This window comes from Argopecten irradians, chromosome 3, assembly GCF_041381155.1.
Source record: "Argopecten irradians isolate NY chromosome 3, Ai_NY, whole genome shotgun sequence".
Lineage (NCBI taxonomy): Eukaryota > Metazoa > Mollusca > Bivalvia > Pectinida > Pectinidae > Argopecten > Argopecten irradians.
Window position 1 is genome coordinate 31,602,845 of NC_091136.1, and position 20,973 is coordinate 31,623,817.

A 20,973-nucleotide genomic window follows, 5' to 3' on the forward strand; every position below is an offset into this window, starting at 1 on the left:
TACGTTTTAGGAAACCTAGTGTTCTGTTTGCATTTGCGGTGATGTTGTTAATGTGTTTGTTCCATTGGAGTTTGTTTTGTATTGTGAGGCCTAAGTATATATTTATGTAGGTCTATTTGACGTGTCAAGTGAGTGGAGAGTGTAGCTGTGGTGGATTTTGTTGCATTTGGTGTACTCCACCCAATGTTAGAGGTATAGCACGACGAGACACTTTTGATCATTACGTCGTGTACGGTATTGCACATCAGAAGTTTCTCAATATCGAGATCTAATTAATATTAGCCTATTGGATTACATTTGGCAGGTTGAGGACCATCCCGTATATGCAGGATAGTCCTGCATTTGAGTAATAGTCCTGTATTTGAGGGATAATTTTGTTACGCAAATGCAGGATTCTATGAAATGAAAAGTGATAAAGTTGATTTAAACATTGTCATCAAAAAAGGGCATCATAATTTTTATATGGCATCATCACTAATACAACTTTCCACATAATTACTCAAATGGAAACGAATTTCATCATCTAAATGTTTGTAAAAGTCACAAATAAAATCACCTGTATTGCTTACTATGGGGCTAAAAATAGAACACAGGTAAAAGTCAATCAACCATGACATTTGCACCAAATTTCCCTGATGGCTATACAATGTAGTCTATGGAGAGCACCTAAATTGCCACTTCTTCTTCTTCTTCTTCTTTGGTGAGTCACCAGCCGTCAATAGTGGCGATTTTAGGTGAGTGATTGGCTCAGTGGCGTGGGGGAAGGGGTTATATACAGTTTTTTTTTTTTTTTTTTTTTTTTTTTTTTTTTGGTGCTGGAATAGATAAAAGTAGATAGGTTAAAATCATGATAAAAAAATGAGGTGTTTATTTGTGAGTGGGGGCTTCAAGGGCTACGTTGTTTATGTTTGCCTTGAAGCCCTCCAGTGTAGTGTTTTGTACTGTTGCCACAGGGAGGAGATTCCAGTATGTGATGGTGTGTGGGAAAAAGGAGTACTTAAATGTATCCTTTGTGGCGGCGATGTGTCTGTATGCATAGGGATGTGTGTGTCTAGTGCGGGTGTCTACAGGTGTTAGGTATTGTTCTGGGTTGATGGCAACGAGATGGTGTGTGATTTTATATAGGAGGATGAGTCGTGATTGTAGACGGCGTGTTTGTAGTGTTGGCCATTGGAGTGTGTATAACATGTCTGAGACTGAAGAAGTGTTATGATACCTGTTTTGTACATATCTTGCTGCTCTGCGTTGAGTTTTTTCTATTTGTTGTATTTGGCCAGTATTGTGTGGGTCCCAGATAGAGGAGCAGTACTCAAGTTTGGGTCTAACAAGTGCTTTATATGCGTGTTCTTTAATGTGTGGTGAATTGATTGTGAGGTTTCGTTTTAGGAAACCTAGTGTTCTGTTTGCATTTGCGGTGATGTTGTTTATGTGTTTGTCCCATTGGAGGTTGTTTTGCAGTGTGAGGCCTAAGTATTTACTGTGTTTGACGTGTTCAAGTGAGTGGTTATGGAGAGTGTAGTTGTGGTGGATTTTGTTGCGTTTGGTGGTAGTGGAGATGACGTTGCACTTGTCGGGGTGAAATTGCATTAGCCAGTCGTGTTCCCATTGTCCTGCATTGTCAAGGTCGTGTTGTAGTTTCTGTGTGTCTTCTTGTTTGTGTATGGTCTTGTAAATGATACTATCGTCTGCGAAAAGTCTAAGGGTGCTGTGTTTCATGTATTCATGTAGGTCGTTGATATATATTAAGAAAAGTATGGGGCCCAGACAGGTTCCTTGAGGGACTCCGGATGTTACTGGTATTTTGTGTGAGTGTTTGCCCTCAAGTATTACTGTCTGGGTGCGATGTGAAAGAAAATCTGTTATCCATGCATGTGTGTTACCTGTGATGCCGTAGTATTTGAGTTTGTACTGAAGGCGTTTGTGTGGTACTTTGTCAAAGGCTTTTGCAAAGTCCATGATTATGATGTCTGTCTGCGTGTTGTTGTTGTGGTTTTGTGTGAGGTCGTGTATGAACGTGGCCAGTTGGGTTTCGCACGATCTGGAAGGTCTAAAGCCGTGTTGTTTGTCGTAAAGTATGTTGTTGTTTTCCAGATGTGACATGGTGGCGCTGGTGATTATATGTTCCATTAATTTGCATGTGATGCATGTGAGTGATATTGGTCTGTAGTTTGCGGGATTGTATTTGTCGCCTTTTTTTGTAAATGGGATTGACATTTGCGTGTTTCCAGTCGTGGGGAAGTGTTCCTGTGGTGAGTGAGCATGTAAATATTTTTGTAAGGATTGGAGCTGTGATGTCTTTGAGTTCTTTCAATATTCTGCCATGGATGTTGTCGGGGCCAGTTGCTTTATGCGGGTTTATATTGTTCAGTAGTTTGTGTATGCCCTGTTGTGTTATGTGGATGTCTGGCATAATTGGGTGTGGTGAAGGTCCTTTGTCAGGTATGGTTGTATTCTGTTCTTGTGTGAAAGCAGACTGGAATTGTTGGTTTAAGATGTTGGCTTTGTCAGTTGTGTCCATCAATAGATGTCCGTCTTTCCGTAGGGCTGTGATGTCAGAGTTCTCTTTCTTAGTTGTTTTTATGTACGAGAAAAGTTTTTTGGGATTGTGTTTTTTGTTAGGGTGTGAGGATCGAGGTTCGTCTATTGGTATGTCTGTTATCATTTTTTCTAGGTAGTTGAGGTATGCGTTTCTGGTTTGTTTTTGTAGTTCTGATTTTGTTGCTTTATATTTATGTTTGATTTCTGGTTTGGATTTATGCTGTTTGTGTAAGCGTTTGGATTTGTTTATGAGTTGGCGAATGGGGCGGGTTATCCAAGGGAGTTTGGATTTGTGTGTGATGTGCTTGGTGGGTATGTTTTTGTCTATGGATTTGTTTAGTGTTGTTTTGAAGGAGTGCCAGATCTCCTCTATGTTGTCGTTTGATCGTTCGTCCAGTTGTGTATTTAATGGTTCAAGGTCAGTCTTTATGTTGTCCCAGTTGGCTTTATTGTAGATGAGGATGTCTCTAGGTGGTCTTCTGATCTTTAGTGTCTTCTTATTAAAAAAAAACTTACTGTATATAAAAAACAGAAATCTGGCTTAGTGTTAACGTGCAGATTTTCTGATCTTTCGATTCTCACCACCTGCGGCAATTTTTTTTCGTTTCGTTTTTTTTTAATATATCATGCAAACATGTCTATTCAAACTATTCACAATATCTGGTGAGGGCTGTACACATGTACATGTAGCTCTATTACTACAGAATAAATAATTATATATCTGAGCATTTACATCGGATATATACACGGTCAGTATCTTACAGTAGCTAGGCCAAGGACGTGTCCTTGAATAGGCCTGTTAGCTTTATTTTGGTGTTGACACGGAAAGACGAGATGACTCCTGTCTCCTGGACATTAAAACAAATCATTTATTTCATCTAGGCAAATAATTCAAGGAAACGTCCTAGGCCTATCGGTACCAACAATACACTCGATCGTGGTCTTACATTTGTATACATATGTGTTATGTAACTTTTCATCGGTAATTTGATCCAGATATATATGTCTTCGATAGTTATATTTAGAATTATGAATATGTGGAAGGAACGTATGTACAAGATAAAAACAACCCATCTCAACTGCTATTCCGGGACCGTGAAATGTAATATTGGTCACCTCAGCCCAAGCACAGGGGCACGCAAATTATTCATCATGTAAAATAATTCATATGTACGTCATGTCCACATGACTGAAAATTGCGAAAAATGAATTATATATAATGTAAATATCGGTTAGCTTGTTATAAACTATACTTCAAATAATGATTTGATGTGTCCTTCTATATTTATCATCATTATTATTATTTAATTACGCAAACAATCCAATTTACTATGCAGTATTACTGTAACAATAAGTATTGTTATTATGTGTGAATGTTGAATATAGCTGTATAAAAGATGCAGAGAGTGGTGCAAGTTAAGGTGAATATGGTGTTCCTTATGAGTAAATGTGTTTGGTTTTTTCCTGGAATATTAGAATGAAACGGAATGAAAGTCTCCCTTCTGACTATTATGTAAGAGTTGTCTCCCTTGATATATTTTTAAACTGTTGTGGAAATTAATTAAATTAACTTCATTGCATATAATTTTTTTGAGTGGATGAGACGAATGATTGAAATGTATGCAAGCGCAAATTCTTAATACATCTGTTATTAGGTAAGAGAGAAGAGTGAGATAAATTTGATCTAAAATATAACAAATATGGAAATTGAATGAGAGCCCTAGATATGCGAATGGGAAATGTATTGTTATTTACAATGTATTACTGAATAAAATAATATTTTTGAAAAAAAAGAATCTGTAAAACACAACGGAAGTACTAAATAAATGTTTATCTAAATACCATGTGTATATGTTGTGTCACATTAGGTACTTATTAATTAAATATTATAGTAGAAACTATTTGTTTGTAGATTTTACCTGCCAATCATGGGTTTCTTACGCCGTTCTCCAACCCTATACAGTCGCACAGCCGGAACTTCAAGGCACGTTTGTTGTCGGAGGCTGTGATGGGATACCGACGAAAACTGTCAAATCAAAATGTAGGTAGGAGCAATTATCAATAAGTGCATAATAAATAAGAATTAGATAGATGAAATAGTCATGGTTGTTGATACATACGGCGTGCATATAAAGCGAACACTACATATATTTGACGTTATCTTTATTGTTTAATGCTTAAAGTTAGGCGACAAAAGATTTTTTTTTAAAAAACGGTTATATTTGTAATTCAGGTGATTGATTTCAAACACGAAATATTTTATTTCCAATACGATGCTCTAACGTTTGATAGTGCATTCTTTTATCATCTTATCTTAAAACTTCTTGCACAACACGTCAATGAACTAAATAACTTGAATAAATAACACGGGAAAAGTTTGATATTTAATATAATTAATGAAAGACAATACTTACTGCCGAAGTAACACTTTTGTCTCTACTTCCGGCTCCTGCAGTCATTGTCACGTGACCGCGAAAAAATGACTCTACCGAGTTGAGGAAGCTCGACTTTCCAGCTCCGACTGGCCCGATGAACAGTATATTAAAATGTTGTAAGGCTTCCTCGGCCACGGCCCATATCTACTAAGTGGGCCAATAGTCTTCAATTTCGTCCTTCAGGGTCTGTAGATACTAATAACAACAAAATAAGGTCGACACTGCAGGTACAGGTTCATGTGCAGCAATTTCGGTTTTGTTTATATATTCAAATTAAAATCTTAGTTATACGATTATGATTTAATGTTTATGTACATTTAGGCTCCTTCTTTGTCTAGTTGAAAACATGTTTAAATTATGTTACCTCTTCATCAAAAATATTGGCTCAGATCTCCACTGCAGTTCCAGTAATTCGTTGTGGGTACGTTGAAGTCAAATAAACAACAACAATGAAACTATTTACTATTATTGCTTAAATGTCAATATATTACCACATTTAACCAATTATATTATAAAAAAAGTAATAAATATAATCATATAAAAAAGTAATATAATATTACATATAAAAAAGTAATAATATACATATAAAAAGTAATAATATAACATCATAAAAAAGTAATAATATACATATAAAAAAAGTAATAAATACATATAAAAAAGTAATAATCTATATCATTTTATATTATAAGTTATAATTATACATTTAAAAAAGTTATGTGCATATACATATAAAAATAAATGTAATATCTATATACATATAATAAAGTCGAATAAAGTAATAAAATAGGATTTACAATATATAAAAAGTAATAATTATACATATAAAAAAGTAAATAATATTATATGATACATATATAAAAAAGTATAATTATACATATAAAAAAGTAATAATATACATTAAATGACGAGGCGTTTTCTTTCCATTAAAATCATTATCTTTATTAATCTTAGTCTGTTGATACATATTAAATGGTTGGCAAGTTTTAAAAATATGACATTTTTATTAAAACAGTTTAGTGTGATAGCATACCATGTACGCGAAAAGATAACCATATCTTTACGCGTTCATCGCGACGGAGATAGGAGCCTAGAGAAATCTGCAGCATTAGTTCATCTTCACCATCTTCCTTTTCAATGTGTAGTTTAATATCAGGGCCACCTCCAAACGTTGGTCCTCTCTTTTTGCCCCAATACCGTACTGGTGTCATGACGACCTCCAAAGGTTGGTCCTCTACGTTCGTCCAATAACACCGCAGACTCGGGATTCTGTACGCGAAACATGATTGGCACATCCTCCTCATTACCGAGGTTGAAAATGAACGCTTGACTGTCGTAAGACATGTTTGTTGGAATACGACTGCCAGCTGACGGAAGTGTACCCTCCATAAACTTCTCCGGCTTTGGTGTACACCAATGTCAAGGTCGGCCCTTTGTTGTCACACATCCGGGTGAAATATTGTCGTGTCGATTCCGTCCTCTTTTGCACTATAAAGTTTTGTAAACGATTTTGGACCACCCCCAATCATATTTCGAAACGTCATTTGTTCCGTTTCTGTAAATTCTGTCATGTTTTCCTCTCGTTTTATCATTTTCAATGGCTAAAAATGCAATAAAATTAATATCCGTTATATATAATGGTAAACACTGTTCAAATATATACCAAGGATAAAAGTTCATTCTAAGCCATACTGCTACCCACAACCAAATAATATTACAAAGCTATACTCCGAAATTCTGTATTTATTAATAAGTTGAAAAAAGCCTTGAATATACATGTAATTAAAATAATAACCTATTTTAAGGAGACATGCAATTTAACAGAACTGAAAGTATGGATATCCATACGTCGTATTTTACCTTCGTGGCTTTGTCCTATTTCTGTTAGAAATGATAGACAAACCACCTACAGACACAACAAACACAATACGAAAGCAAATTTCTCTTGTCTTTTTACTTTCTATAAATAATTTATTTAACCTTTAAAGAAATCAAAATAGTTGAAAAGTGTGTGTTAGGCAGTTTACACAAACACGAACAAAATAATTGATGGATATTGTGTTTAGGCTGTTTAAAACATAACTATACACAAGAAATATAATTCACAAAGCTATATATGTAAATGCAGTCATGATTTAATGTAACTAATGTCTGTATACTCATCAATATTATGTGATACACACCTGTATACACGATATCCCTTGCTTAAACTACACTCACACTGAACAAACGAAATAAAAAAAATCTATTTTAAGAAACAGATAATTTAACAGAACCGAAAGTAGGAATATCCATATTTCGTATTGAGTGTTTGATCTGTGCAGTAGAAATAACTATTGAAAATTAACTAAGAAAAATCCTTGTTTCAATTTGATTTCGATAAACCATTCATTTTACCTTTTAAAAGTATTAGTGTTCAAAAACACTTTCATTATTTTTTGTTGAGATACTGTTATTGTTCTAAATACTGTTTTTCGTTCTTTTAATTGAGTACTCTTTTTTTAAAAGCATAAAGGGTGTAAGAGAAAGTCAGGACATTACATAATGACAAATTAATAAACAAGCTAGTTTGTGGATTTTAGTATTTTAATATCTGTATATACTGTCAATAACATGACGCCTTACACGAGACGAAATTAATATAGCTAAATAACGGAGGTTTCGTTCTAACGAAGACGTCCATTTTTAAATAGCCGTAAGCGAATTATAATGCTGTTCGTAATTATGTTCATTATACATTAGCGCAGTTCCCGTTTTTTACACACGTACTGAATATATGTTATGTCAAAGGATAGCCTCCCCTGATGAAATTTCTTACCTTTCAGTGGAATAGTCTTTGGCTATCTCCTGTCGACCTCGGGAAAGGAGAAGGTCCACGAAAATCGGTGGACAGGTAAGTACGATTTGAGATAAAGTATATCTATGGCATTCACGTCCTACTGAAAAGACAGTTATCTCTAAACTGCAACCCGAGTGGTAAATTGTGTTAAAAATAGAATACAGGCAATTTACAAGTTATATATGTTATCAACCAAATAGGAAATTATTGTGAAATCGTTTTATTTAGAACTATGTAACACATGCAGACCCAAGGAAAACCGAACAGAAAAGAAAGTGAAAAGTTTCTTACTTAATATAGCAACATGTATTGCAGGTGTGGATATCGGGTTTCTTTGAAAATATGTTTTACGCCATTCCATGTCTTTGATTTAATATACAGCATGTGTGCAAAATCGATATATCAGTCAAAGAGTGTTCTCTATGTATATACAGTGTATTAGGAGACATGACAAGTCGAAACAACGTTTAAAACCAAATTTATGACCATTTGGAAATTGTAGATATAAAAAAGATATCAGGTCGTTAATTTATCTAACAGTATTTGTGAGAAATATACGGTAATGAATATAGAACACTCATTTACTTCCTATACAGTATGTTTTTAAAAAGTCCTGATAACCGTCTTTGTTGTCAGTGACATTGCGTGCCTTGGGTTTGCTTTATATCGCCATGCCTGAATGCACCTATTTATAGTGTATTGATTGAAGAACTACCAGGCGACTGGTATATAATATTACGATCTGACAAGTTCAGGCGTACTCGTCTTTTTGTCCCGTTTGGGTTAGTGGTTATTTTATTATTCACATTATCGAGGTCATGGGAGTTAGTGCATGCTGCCATGTATATATAGGAATAGATATTGAATTCATAGTGCTGTTATACTGCGTCTATATGGATATACATTATACACTTTGGTATATGCTTCGTACCAATTCACTATTATTCAATGATCTTCTAATGGATTGTTATAGATGAAAGTAAAGTTGACGTACACACGACTGTACTGAAGCGTTAACATCATTCGATCGAAATGCTAGCAGTGATGGACCTTCTTATCAAAAGTCTTCGGGAACGAGATAACAACATAAGTTTGACTGATAATTAAGTGAAAGTAATGCTAGACGCAGTGAAGCATAACGGATGATTTGTATATGTGTTCATATTTCTTGGATTGGTATATAACACTTCATTGCGTTTCGTTTACACGTACGTCGGTAATTCATCAATTTAGTGGTGTCATGTTCCACGACATGCCTCCATATGAAGTTAATATTGTTATTCATGTTATACGTTAGATATTTGCCAGGTGCTGACCATAGCTCGATGATTATATGCTGGATACTCCTGTCTTCTGCAATTATCGATACTGATGAGGTTTTCTTAAATACATGTATAAAATGTGCTGATTACGCGTAATTCGTGATTGGTGTAATCGAGACATCCTATGAACAAAACAATCTATCATTATATTGGTTTATTTATCTTCTATCTCTAATAGGCATCAGGCCAATCCACATATGTGTTACCATATTATTTCTTTATTAGGTAAGAATCATACTGATTGTTTTGTTTTAGTTGTATAATACCCCGGGAAGCGGTTATTCGTCTCCTCTGTTAACATGGATTTGTCGTGGTCACAGGAGCATAAGGCAGATGCCACGACAATATTAAAGGTTTTTTTTTTTCTTTTATTAAATTTACCTTTTGATTATAAGATAATAATGTGAAAGAATAAAAACATTGTAGAAAACTTATTTCATATAAAATAAGTGATTATCGTGAAGATATAGATGGGATTATGTCAATGTGTATAATGGCATTTAAATTCCGAGTGCAGTGAGATCTATACTATTCTAGTGTAATGATTCCAAATCCTGGTGTAGCTAATACATTATTTCAGGGTCAACACTCTTGGTAATTCTAAATGAACATACATATATATGTACTGCCTATGCATAATGTGGATTCCCTGGTTTAACTATAAGATTTCTGAACAGTAAAGGAGAAAATGTAGCGGAATGATAGGGCATTCGAATCCAAGTAACCTACCGAAGAACTAGCCGATAGCATCTATGGATATGATGTCTAAACATTTTACAACCAAGGATCGGACTTTATCCAATCACATGCTAACACCCTTCTCCTTCCTTTGTGTACAGTTCTTAAGCTCGATTTATACGGGACCTCCTTTTATCTTAGCCCTGGGCGATAACTTTGTGTGGGTTTTTGTACATAGGAGAGGAGAAAAATGTAGCTGCCAGAGCGGGATTCGAACCCGGGACCTCCGAACACTAGCCGAATGATCTACCGAAGTATCTTCCTATCTACCGATGAATGACGCAGTTCAATTCCCTCTATACAACGACAGTGATAGTAACCATTGGAATATTCAGAATGGAGTGTTCCACATGACATTGAAACAAACATAAAAATAAATCACTTGTGTTTTAAAATTAATATGCGGTGTTGTTCAAACACCTTAATTTTTTTTTGATGGTATCTTTACTAAATGGATTTTCACCAAATACCATAGTTTTATATACCACTACTGCAACTACATGTTATCTAACTATATAAATGGTGTGTTGTTAACCAGCTTACTTTTATATATGTCAATTATATATGTACATGCATATAGGGCATTTTAAATCCAGGAGAAATTTACACTATGAAATTAAAATCTTTTCTATTTTCCAGGACCTACAACTCGAGGTTAAGAAGAATATCAATGAACTAAATGCGAATCTACACAAACTTGATAATGTATCAGTTGCTTTAAATGAAGGAAAGACTGCCTTTGACCAGGTGCTATGTGAATCTTGCAAGAATGCTGTTGATTCGAAATATAAAGAACTACATTCAGACGAGGGTAACTTACAAAAGAAGCCAAAATATAAAAGGTTACCACCAGAGCGCCAGGAGATCGTAAACGAGATCACCAAAGTCTTTATGCAAATAGAACACCCCCAAACGGACAACCAAAGTGAGGGAGAGTACTATACACAAGAAGAGTATCATGCACAACAAATTTTGGAATTAGAAAATTCATTTAAAAAGCAGTTATTAGAAAAACAAACAGAACTATTTGACTTGAAGCAACGATTGAAGAAGGTTGAGACTGAAAGGGATGAAAATATCAAAAAGGCAAAATCCATGCCTGGAAATGCGGTCTCCAATGGGAAGTATGAACGCGAACTTAGACGATATCAATCTGAAAACAAACGTTTACAATCTGATCTCGATTCTAGTGAACGTCGTAACAAAGAACTTCGCCGTGATATTGATAGGAGCGAAGACGACGTCAAGAAACACCGAGAGTTACTGGACGAGGAAAGAGCAAGGAGGGAGGCAGCCGAGTCGGCGGATGTAAGGGTGCGACATTCCGACTCTTGTATGTGTCACTTAATGTATATTTAGTACTATGATGTCGGTCCTCAACATGTTCATTTGTCTATTCATTTATTCATTAAAATCAATAGTTTTAGTTACAGTTATGTAAATAAAAAATAACTTATACTTATTTTTCATTAAATAATATATTTAGAAATAATGTATTGCAATGAGTAAACATCAACCATTGCAAATCAAACAAATCGCCTTACTTACTTATGATTGACTTGTCGTTTTGTTTATTAAATGATTGTTTTAAATATTTTGGATATTTTTGGATAATTAACTACTCTAATCCTTGGCCTATGGCAATGATATGTCAATAATTGATTGAGCATTATCTCAGACACCTCCAGTGCACCAACGGGCGTATATGAAAATGAGAACGAGGGTGATCTAAGGAATCGGCGACAAATCCCGACGACAGAACGACAAACCGGTCATGGGAAGTCAGGACCAATCAACAGGACTCAAAGCGACAATGTATCGGCGGCGCCTGATACCAATGGCGGGATAGGGAGTGAAGAAGTGTCTGCAGGTAATACTTTCTGATACAGCCATCCAAAGTTTCAAATTCCGCTCAGATTTCATACAAATGTATGTCTGTATTAAATTGAAAACAATGCTTTATGGCATTTTCAGTCGACAGTTTACTTTTTGATGATTAAATTATGATATGAACTTTCATTGTGGATACCCAATGGTGCGATTTTAGTACCGAAACTATCCTTAGTGATAAAAAGGATACAAAAAGCTACCTTACCTTCAGCATACGTACAATCAATATATTCAAAACTTAAATTTGTTCCAAGCAAGAATTACACAACAACAACTCAAAAACCCATTTCATAAAAAATTGTTAGCATACTTATAAAAATCATATGATATAGGCAAGCAAACTTTTAAATAGATTCAACTCCAGAAGAAACGATAGCAAGGTTGAAAAAGATAGAGCGAGGTGCTTCAATCGTTCAAAAGGAAAACGACGAATTCAGAGGTGTTATCACACAATTGAAAAGGGAGAAGAAGGAACTCCAGGACAAAAATGATCAACTACAGAGAACAAACGAGGAGGTGACATCAGCGATGAAAGATCTCCAAAGAGACAATGATAAACTGACGCGAGAACTAGGTAAGTATTGCTGGCTTGCAACATGCTAAAGATTGTTCAATACGTGTATGCATATAACATAGTTATCCTCCTATGCGTGTCCAACAACTTCATTGTCAGATTTTGGATCCGTGTAATTAGATGGACATTACAATAAAGTTGATTTGAACGATAAAGATAGTGTAACAGGAAAGGTGAAAATGAAGTAGCCAACCGCGATTCGAAGCCAGGGCCTCCGAACACTAGCCGGTTTGCTCTACCGATTGAGTTATAGCTACTGCCTCCCTGGTCAGCGATGCTCGACCCAGTCCAACCCCGCTATACTTGGTACACTAGTTTATCAGGACATTATCTATTTTGACCTATCATAGTTACTTTGTCTGTCACTCGGAATGATAGGCACACATAAGTTAATGTACATTTTACATTCTAACGGTATTATAATGATATAATAAATTCAAGTTTTAACCAACATGTTTTATCAACTCTATGTAAAAACTTAACAATTGCATATTATTCATATAAAAATATTTTCTCACTCATTGACCAATGCATACTTTTGCTACCAATAGACAACAACAACTCGGAGCTTTCCAGAATGAGAAATGGAGATCGATACAACAGAGATGATAACGATAAATACGATAGAGAGATATCACGCCTGAAGAGGGAGAGGCAGTCTCTCAGGGGGGAGATGGACTCTTTACGTCGGGCCCACGATGATACTAAATCGTCTTTGAGAGATTTACAGAGGGATCATGATGGGCTGACAGAAGAACTTGGTAAGGAGAATAAAAGAAATAAATGAAAACTTAATCTATCTTTTTTTAATTTTTTGTTTATGTCATAAAGATAAGAAACCGATGTATCAACTCATTTACTGAAATGTTACTTTATCCATTTTATAAAGGTGCGAAAGAACGAGAGATACATGAACTGAAAAGGGCACTGGAAAACAGCCAACATATAGAGAGGCGATCCTTAGGTAATTTACACTATAGTATTTTCATACGTTTCGTATAATATGATTGAACTGTGTCCTAATGTAAAAATGAATAATGTAAATATGAATATTTTGTTTGACGACTAAAAAATGATATGTAATGTCATGTTGTGATTGTAAAAACACATGTATTAGTAATACATTATAATTGATTGGTGAAATGTTTCATTAGACACCTTTAGCGCACCTGGTGGTAGATACGATAATGGGGAGGAGGGCGATATCATGGAGAGACGTCAGACTCAGACCACAGAGCGGCACACTGGACAAGAAAAGTCGGGCCTAATAAATAAGACAAAGAAGGATGGCGATTCAGCTGTACCTGTCAAGGAAAAAGAAACAGGTGTCGGGGCAATACATTCAGGTATTATTCACATGTATTCTAATTACTTTGTAGTTATTTAGACGGCAAATCATGTATAGTCTAAAAGAAATGATGGCGGGAAAAGTTTGCTTTTATGTCATATTAAAGGCATTTACAAAGGAAAAAAATATTGGAATTGCATTAGGGTTCATTTATAATTAAGGGCATAACACAATTAAAGCGTAGAAATGTAACTTTAATCACGCGATCTTATACCACAGAAGTCACTCTCTAGGCCTTGAATACCAAACAAAGATAAAACGAAGAAAAAACCAATTGCTTAGAAATTTGTTTAAAACTTTTTAAGGTCTTTCTGGGTCCTCTCAGAGACGTTTATTGTGTTTTTTGTTTTGCTGGTTACGAATGTAAGACATATTTGCCATGCAAAATAAACGATCTGATAACTGTGATAAATGATCTGTTTAACAAGAGAAGTATGTTTGATTTTTTTATCGTTGTTGACAATTTTCAAATTATTTCATAGGTTGTAACTATCTTGTTAGACTATGGAAAATAATATAGAATAATGTTGACAGCATCCATGCATAATCGTGATTTAATAGAATCAACGAAATCAAAGGATCTTCTACACAGTGATCAGTTTATATTAAATTGATGTCGTGTTTGTGTCAACTCCACACCAGGAGACACTACAGACAGACTGAACATGGATCAAGGTGATGCCATTTTACAAAAAGACAGCACATCAATTAAAAGGGAGATTACACAGTTACATACAGAGAGAAAGACACTGCAGGATAAAAACGATCATCTCCACAGAACAAATGAGGAGATGAAATCAGTAATGAGAGATCTCCAGAGAGACAATGATAGACTGATGCGAGAATTAGGTAAGTACAATACATTTTTATTATTTAATATATAAATATTATATTAATGCATTATACAATCATCATATCTAATATAAATAATATTGACGCCTCCTTTCCTTGCTGGTATATTTAATATGTATTTTTAATATTTATGTTTGGAAGCAATGCAACAGTCTTCTTAACTCTTACACTAGGGGGACCATACATTTGTTTCGATAACAGATACATGAAGCGTACGTCTATCTCTTCCTAATTCTTCATTTTCTTTATAAGACGATCATAGTTCGGATCTCTCCAAAATGCGGAAAGGAGAGAGGTACGAGAGGAACCACAATGAAAGCTACGAAAGAGAGATATCGCGCCTGAAAAGAGAGAGACAGTCACATCGAGAAGAGATAAAGTCTCTACGTCGCTATCACGACGACACATCGTCGGAACTGAGGGACTTAAAAAAAGACCACGAAGGCTTGACGGATGAACTGGGTGAGTTTAGTAGTGGTACCAATACAACCTTTTTAAAAGGCAGTTCGTGTCATATTTGGAGCTTGTATACGGCGCTACTTCATCATATCTACGCGTTATAAATAATTTTGCTCCCCTGTGCCATTAGTCCTTTTCATTGAACATCAATACAAATTTGAAAACATGTTGGGTTTATATTCTTTCCCAGTTTCAATTGTTTTCTTTTCTTTTGTCTTATCTATCATTTTTTGTGTGTTTTGACAAGGTGTAAAAGAGCAAGAGACACACAAATTGAAAAAAGCTTCGGTAGATACACCACGTCTAGGAAGAAGACCCATAGGTAGTATCGAGTTCTTCTTTATTTTGTTTTATTTATAAATCCGGGGCCGAGATGGACGAGTGGTTAAGATGTCCCAATATATAACCACGAGCCCTCCATCTCTGGGATGCGGGTTCGAATCCTATGAGGGGCATTTGCCAGGTACTGACCGCTGGTCGGTGGTTTTATCCACCAACACACCTGGCACGTCCTTACATGACCCTGGCTGTTAATAGGACATTAAACTAATAAAACCAAACATCTATGAATCCCGATTATTGTTATATTTAAATAAAGCAGAAACAATTGCATTTTCCCGTTTGGGAGTTAAATATAAATAGTATTCTCCAGTATCTTTGGCACAGCAATGAATGAATGAATGATTGATGTTGCGATAATTTTCAATACAGAGTTATCTACCTTTGGTAACAAAGATTGATCGTTTGGCCTCTACTTTTAAAACAAGTTTATTCACTTATTTTTGGCGATACTCGCATAAATTGTACTTTTATGAGAAGATGATTATGTAAACGAAAAAATCCACTAGTTAAAGAGTTAAAAAATCAAATTCACTTTTCTTTCATTCCCTATGCAGCTATGAAGGTACGTCGCGGTAATCGGAGTGGTATAGACAAGCCTATGACTGATGTGGTGTTTAAGGAACTGAAGAGGATGCTGGGAGGAATTTTTGATTTGGAGAATATCGACTTTTCCATTGTGTTAACTAGTACAACAAATGTAACCAAAGGCCTGTCATTTGTGATCAGTCTAAATACCTATGTGCAGGCCGCTATACAAGGAATCAAAGGTATGTTTGCTTTTAGACAGCGATGCTTAGGTAAAATGTTAAACATACGTAATTGATAATGAAGAAAAGTTACGAACTATCAATCAGAATTTAAACGTTAGTCTTGTCAATGACATGATATAGCGTCGATGATATGACAATAGTGACCATTTCTTCAAATAAATCCAGCCCAAAGTGCTCGTTGCTTGAGCAACTTCAGAGAGATGCAGGCGTTCCCGAACAATCGAGTGTTGTTTATCATGTTTATCAAACTTGAGTCAGTTAATCATGAAATTGAAAAATGAGGTTTAAGCGAGTGCCTCGTCTAAATGTAAAAATTACCGAGCGAGAATAATATGATTATAACTATCATATAACTTAAACTCTATATTTACTGTGATGGCCAATGTAACATACTTAGTTATTTGATAAAAAAAATCTTATATACGGTACATATCTTCTAAACCTGCCATGTTATAGACATTATCAGTTTATTGAGACATATTCGGTTGGAAGAAAACTCTTTTATAAAATTATATGAATTCAGCTCACTTTGAATATTTTGAAAACATTTGTTTACACAGGTAATGCGGACACATACATTATTGCTCTCCATTACATCGACGAGGAAAACATATCACTGATCACACCCACCAGGGAACATTTAACAGGAGATGCTGTACAACATTTGGGAGGCATTCTAGACATAGTGTTCAACAACGACAACGAATTGTATGAGTGTGATATCAATAACAGCGCTATCGACCAAATAGTAACCCTTCTAAAGCAACATTGATTCATCATTGGCTGTGATTGTAGCGCATATCATTTCTATTTGTTCTTAAAAGTGGTTTGTTTTCAATACATTATTTTAAATTGTGACTTATCGAATTTCGGAATGGATGGTTATTGATGTATATATTTAGACGACCTTTGTGCATTGATATGCCCTTCGTAGATACACATAAAACATAGTATGCATCTTTACCTTCCCGTTGTTGGAAAAAATCTAGAGAAAGCCAACCAATGTATTAAGGTAAACTCATAAGTAGGTCTACCTCATTTTATTATGTTTTAGTCTATTGAGTAAGTCGACGTCAATCTCTGATACTTTAGACAATGTAACACATGATAAACAGTATACAACGTAGTTACAACTGGTGTCAGTTTTGTTCTTGAATTTGAATTTAATATACATATATATGTAGAGTATTCTATCAATTGCAATGACCCATCACTACCATTGTTCTGTGTGCGTGTGTGTAATATCATTTCATCTGTCGTGTTCAATACACTTTGTGTATTCCCTATTATTTTTAAAGCACTGCTAGTACATGTGAGTGTTTTGTTGAGTAAAATGTGCCATATATTCCAAAACTGTATATTTTATAGAATTATCTCACTGGTTTCCTTGCTATATGTAAAAAAATGAACGGTAGTGAATTTACGCACACAAAGTAAATTATAGCACACATAATGATTATTTAAGTGGCGGCCGCCACATATAGGATTTTTGTTATCCCGGAAAAGATTTTCCTGTGTGAGCCTTATAGCTTCCCATATATTTACCGCATAGCTCCTTTGTTTGATTGGAGTTGTTATTGAATGTATTGCCCGTTACAATGCACGAGTACAGTTTAGTATTTGAATACTAACCTGTTTCGAGCACATACGCGAGTTAGTATTTGGTTATCAACCTGCGTCCATGCATAGCTGTAGGGTATGGAACATGGGTAAGACCACAGGGGTTTGTTACATTGGGAGGCTGTCTGGGTCCTGGATCACAGGGGCACATAAAATCAATATTGCGAAAACGAAGGTCCCTTGCATCATTATTTAAAAATCGCAAGAGTAAAGTTGTCGCCTTTGTATATAATACGCGTATGGTGTACAAAGACATCATGATATTCGGAAAATATATTTATACATGTATGTCCGTAAAATTGTCGGTAAAATAAAGATAGCACACATTACACAGTTTTTAAAAAGTTTATTTCTTTTTAGCGTATTATTATAATAAATCTATAAAAAGACACACCAAATACAAGCGATTAATTAATTACGTTTTCACAATTAAAAATACAATTCTGATTGCAAATCACGATACGCACTCTCATTGAATGCAATGTTATCAAATTGTAATTAGTTTTTTACACATGTATTTTGTAAAGCAACAAGCTCCATATTCGTAGACTGTATTATTCGTTGTTCAGTTTTTTTTCTATAAAATGAAATATCGTCATTTAAATGTTGACTTGAAGTAGTATCCTCCTGCAGTCGCTAGTTGTGTCCTACATGTATATATATACCATGTGTATCGCGGGAAGGGTTCCGATTGAGTTAAACAATCAAATTTCATATTGGGAAATTATGTTTATGTTTTTACTAAAATGAAAAAAAAACAACATTGATCCAAGGTTTCGAAGTCGACACGCACTTCCTGGTTCATCCGAAATACTGACTCGCTAACAATTCGACTATTTCGCCGCATATACTTTCGGTTCTGCGCTATGTCGGATATTTACCTCAGAGTCGGTATGCATCGCAGGCTCAGGATTCACAACCTGCACGTACCCAGGTTGGTATACCATAGAACGAATAATCATACCCTGCCTCCACTCCGGTTCCCGGCAGGGTATGAATTCCACCCCGTTGCCGCTAGTGTTGCAAGCCCCGATGTGATCCACATCGGGCACTTTGAGACTGATAAAAATATATTTTTCGGGTATTATCCTTATGTAACTGTATTGTTCTGACAACGCTTAACTATGATCAATATTCAATTCACAAACCTTTCGATTATAATCTTTCATCAACTATTAGTGGTAAAATCCAAGGCAAACACAACACATGTATAATTCTGTTCAAATACGCCGCCATGTTTGATTTACCGGAAACCGTGACGAAATGAAACACTCAACAGGTAAAATATGTTTAAAAGTTTTAAAAAGCCAACAAACTAAGAATAAATATGGTGAAAATGAACAAATGTAAGTATTATTAAGAATTAAGCAAAAAAGAATTTTTAAAGCTCATGTTAAAAACTTTGTAACATTTATTTCTTTCGTAGTGAAAATTTGTAGGTCATTCCATATAAGGTACTAGGTGCCATATTTGGAGCGCGAGACTTTCTAACGAGAAGCATCATGGCGGCCAAGTGAGCCGTGTCGGAGATGTGAGCCATTCAAAAGTGCTTCAAAACATAATTTAGACATGGAGGTGGGTAAATAAATAATCATTTTATGTTAAAAATGTTTGATATTGTTGAATTTAATTAAAAAATTACATGACACACATGAAATGCAACATTTTCACCGCTGGATGTTTTGCAACACTACGGGCAATGGGACGGAATCGTAGCTCTGACGACGACCATCTGTCAGAAATCTTCCGTCCGTCGTTCAGAGCTACGTCATCGCAGCTAGGTATACCAATGCATACCTCCTCTTCGGTTAACATTCATTACGTATACCCATATCGTATAGATGTGGAGTCAAAATTGATTATTTAAAACAATGTCATAGCCATACATTGGTATGTTTCTTGAATGTTTAGATCTGAAAGCTTTTAAATGACTTCAAAACATCTATTAAGTGCGATTGTGATAATTCTCTTCTATAATAATATGTTTGTGTGATTGTGTAAAAGAATAAAGCTTTATATATTATCTGACTAGCAGAATGCATGATAAGTACTTATCAATGTGTATAGCTCCGAATATCGTAAAGTTGTATTTCTGGTAATTTTCATTGTAACGATATGTCGCTTTAATATTTGATATTTGAACATGGACATATAACTTAATGATTAAGCTCCCCAAAACCATATGGCAGCCTGTAAGAGAGCCGAAATCTAGGAATCATATATTTCTGGTTTTGAATAAAGCGCCTTCAATCACCGCCATGTTCAGTACCTTCGGGTTTTGTCGGAATTCCGAATCGTATCACGTGACTGACGTCCACTCGCCCTGCACGTGGTGATCATGATCAAGGTAACTAGCGTAAGCGCACATGTGTTTGTTTACGTTTTCCTTCTGGTTAATATGAGCGAATCGTGCTGGTATATGTCCACAGAGCGAGTATTTGAACCATCCAATTCATGCATTGACGTAATTCAATATTGCGTGTATCAAATATTGTAATGAGCGAGAATTAATTTCTTTGTAAATCTAGTTTGCTGAGGTCGACCACATGTTTTGTTTATGAAAACATTGTTGACATTTTCTTTTAGTTTTACAACTCTCGTGTTACTTCGAGATTGTCGCGACGACGTTCGGAAGAGTTCGGAATGATTCGGCATCTTTCGAGCCTATTTTTCACGTGTACACGTTAAAAATATTTTTTACATTTATAATTAAAAATACTTCCAGTGCTGTAACTTTATAAAAAGTGGTAAAATTAGAAAGTTTTAAACTCAGACAGACGGCGAAAAATATGTATAACACTTAAACAGTTTTCTGTAAGACAAAAAGAGCGAAAGTGATAGACCATACAACTTTAAGTAATATAAGTCATATCAATTATAAAGCCGGTGCTCAGCATACAACCATATCAGTATTGATGTTCTGTGATAGCTACATTGTAGCTCAAAGCTATTCTTTATTGCATGTGTTAACCGTCTCTGTATATTGTTGAATTGTCAAATTTCAGTCTCTCATATATAATGCATAGCATTCTGTGATGACAATGTCCAGTATATCGGTTTAGATATATACCGATGCCGTATACTATCAGCTTTCGTCCTTATTTCTAGTTGAAATTGAATAAAGAGTGTTCATAGCGTGCAACATCTTCCTGTTGTTTTTGCTCCACAGACGTAGACTCACGTACATTATTTATAATATAATTTACTCATTTGTTTTTTGCATAGCTGGTGAAGTGCATAGTGGTACTA

General features: G+C 35.2%; 2 protein-coding genes across 4 annotated transcripts; one reads left to right on the plus strand and one right to left on the minus strand.

Annotated features, from left to right (window-relative positions):
* Nucleotides 1-2,047: 2,047 nt before the first annotated feature.
* Nucleotides 2,048-4,997, minus strand: LOC138319629 (uncharacterized). Its single transcript, XM_069262779.1, has 3 exons — nucleotides 4,953-4,997; nucleotides 4,458-4,564; nucleotides 2,048-3,053 (listed from the first exon to the last, which is right to left on the minus strand). The coding sequence occupies exons 1-3, from the start codon at nucleotides 4,995-4,997 to the stop codon at nucleotides 2,048-2,050; spliced, it is 1,158 nt and encodes a 385-aa protein (XP_069118880.1).
* Nucleotides 4,998-7,575: 2,578 nt separating this feature from the next.
* LOC138318210 (major antigen-like) lies at nucleotides 7,576-20,881 on the plus strand. Of its 3 annotated transcripts, XR_011207848.1 has the most exons (14): nucleotides 7,576-7,863; nucleotides 9,387-9,484; nucleotides 10,509-11,202; nucleotides 11,548-11,739; nucleotides 12,112-12,333; nucleotides 12,885-13,094; nucleotides 13,223-13,297; nucleotides 13,488-13,679; nucleotides 14,324-14,530; nucleotides 14,786-14,995; nucleotides 15,240-15,314; nucleotides 15,889-16,101; nucleotides 16,665-18,662; nucleotides 19,506-20,881. XR_011207848.1 is itself a non-coding variant. In XM_069260398.1 (13 exons), the coding sequence occupies exons 2-13, from the start codon at nucleotides 9,431-9,433 to the stop codon at nucleotides 16,874-16,876; spliced, it is 2,556 nt and encodes an 851-aa protein (XP_069116499.1). In that variant the 5' UTR covers nucleotides 7,576-7,863; nucleotides 9,387-9,430; the 3' UTR covers nucleotides 16,877-20,881. The 3 variants fall into 3 exon arrangements, 2 of the variants coding, with proteins under 2 accessions (XP_069116499.1, XP_069116500.1); XM_069260398.1 differs by having other exon boundaries at nucleotides 16,665-20,881; XM_069260399.1 differs by lacking the exon at nucleotides 7,576-7,863 and adding an exon at nucleotides 8,882-9,017 and having other exon boundaries at nucleotides 16,665-20,881.
* Nucleotides 20,882-20,973: the final 92 nt, after the last annotated feature.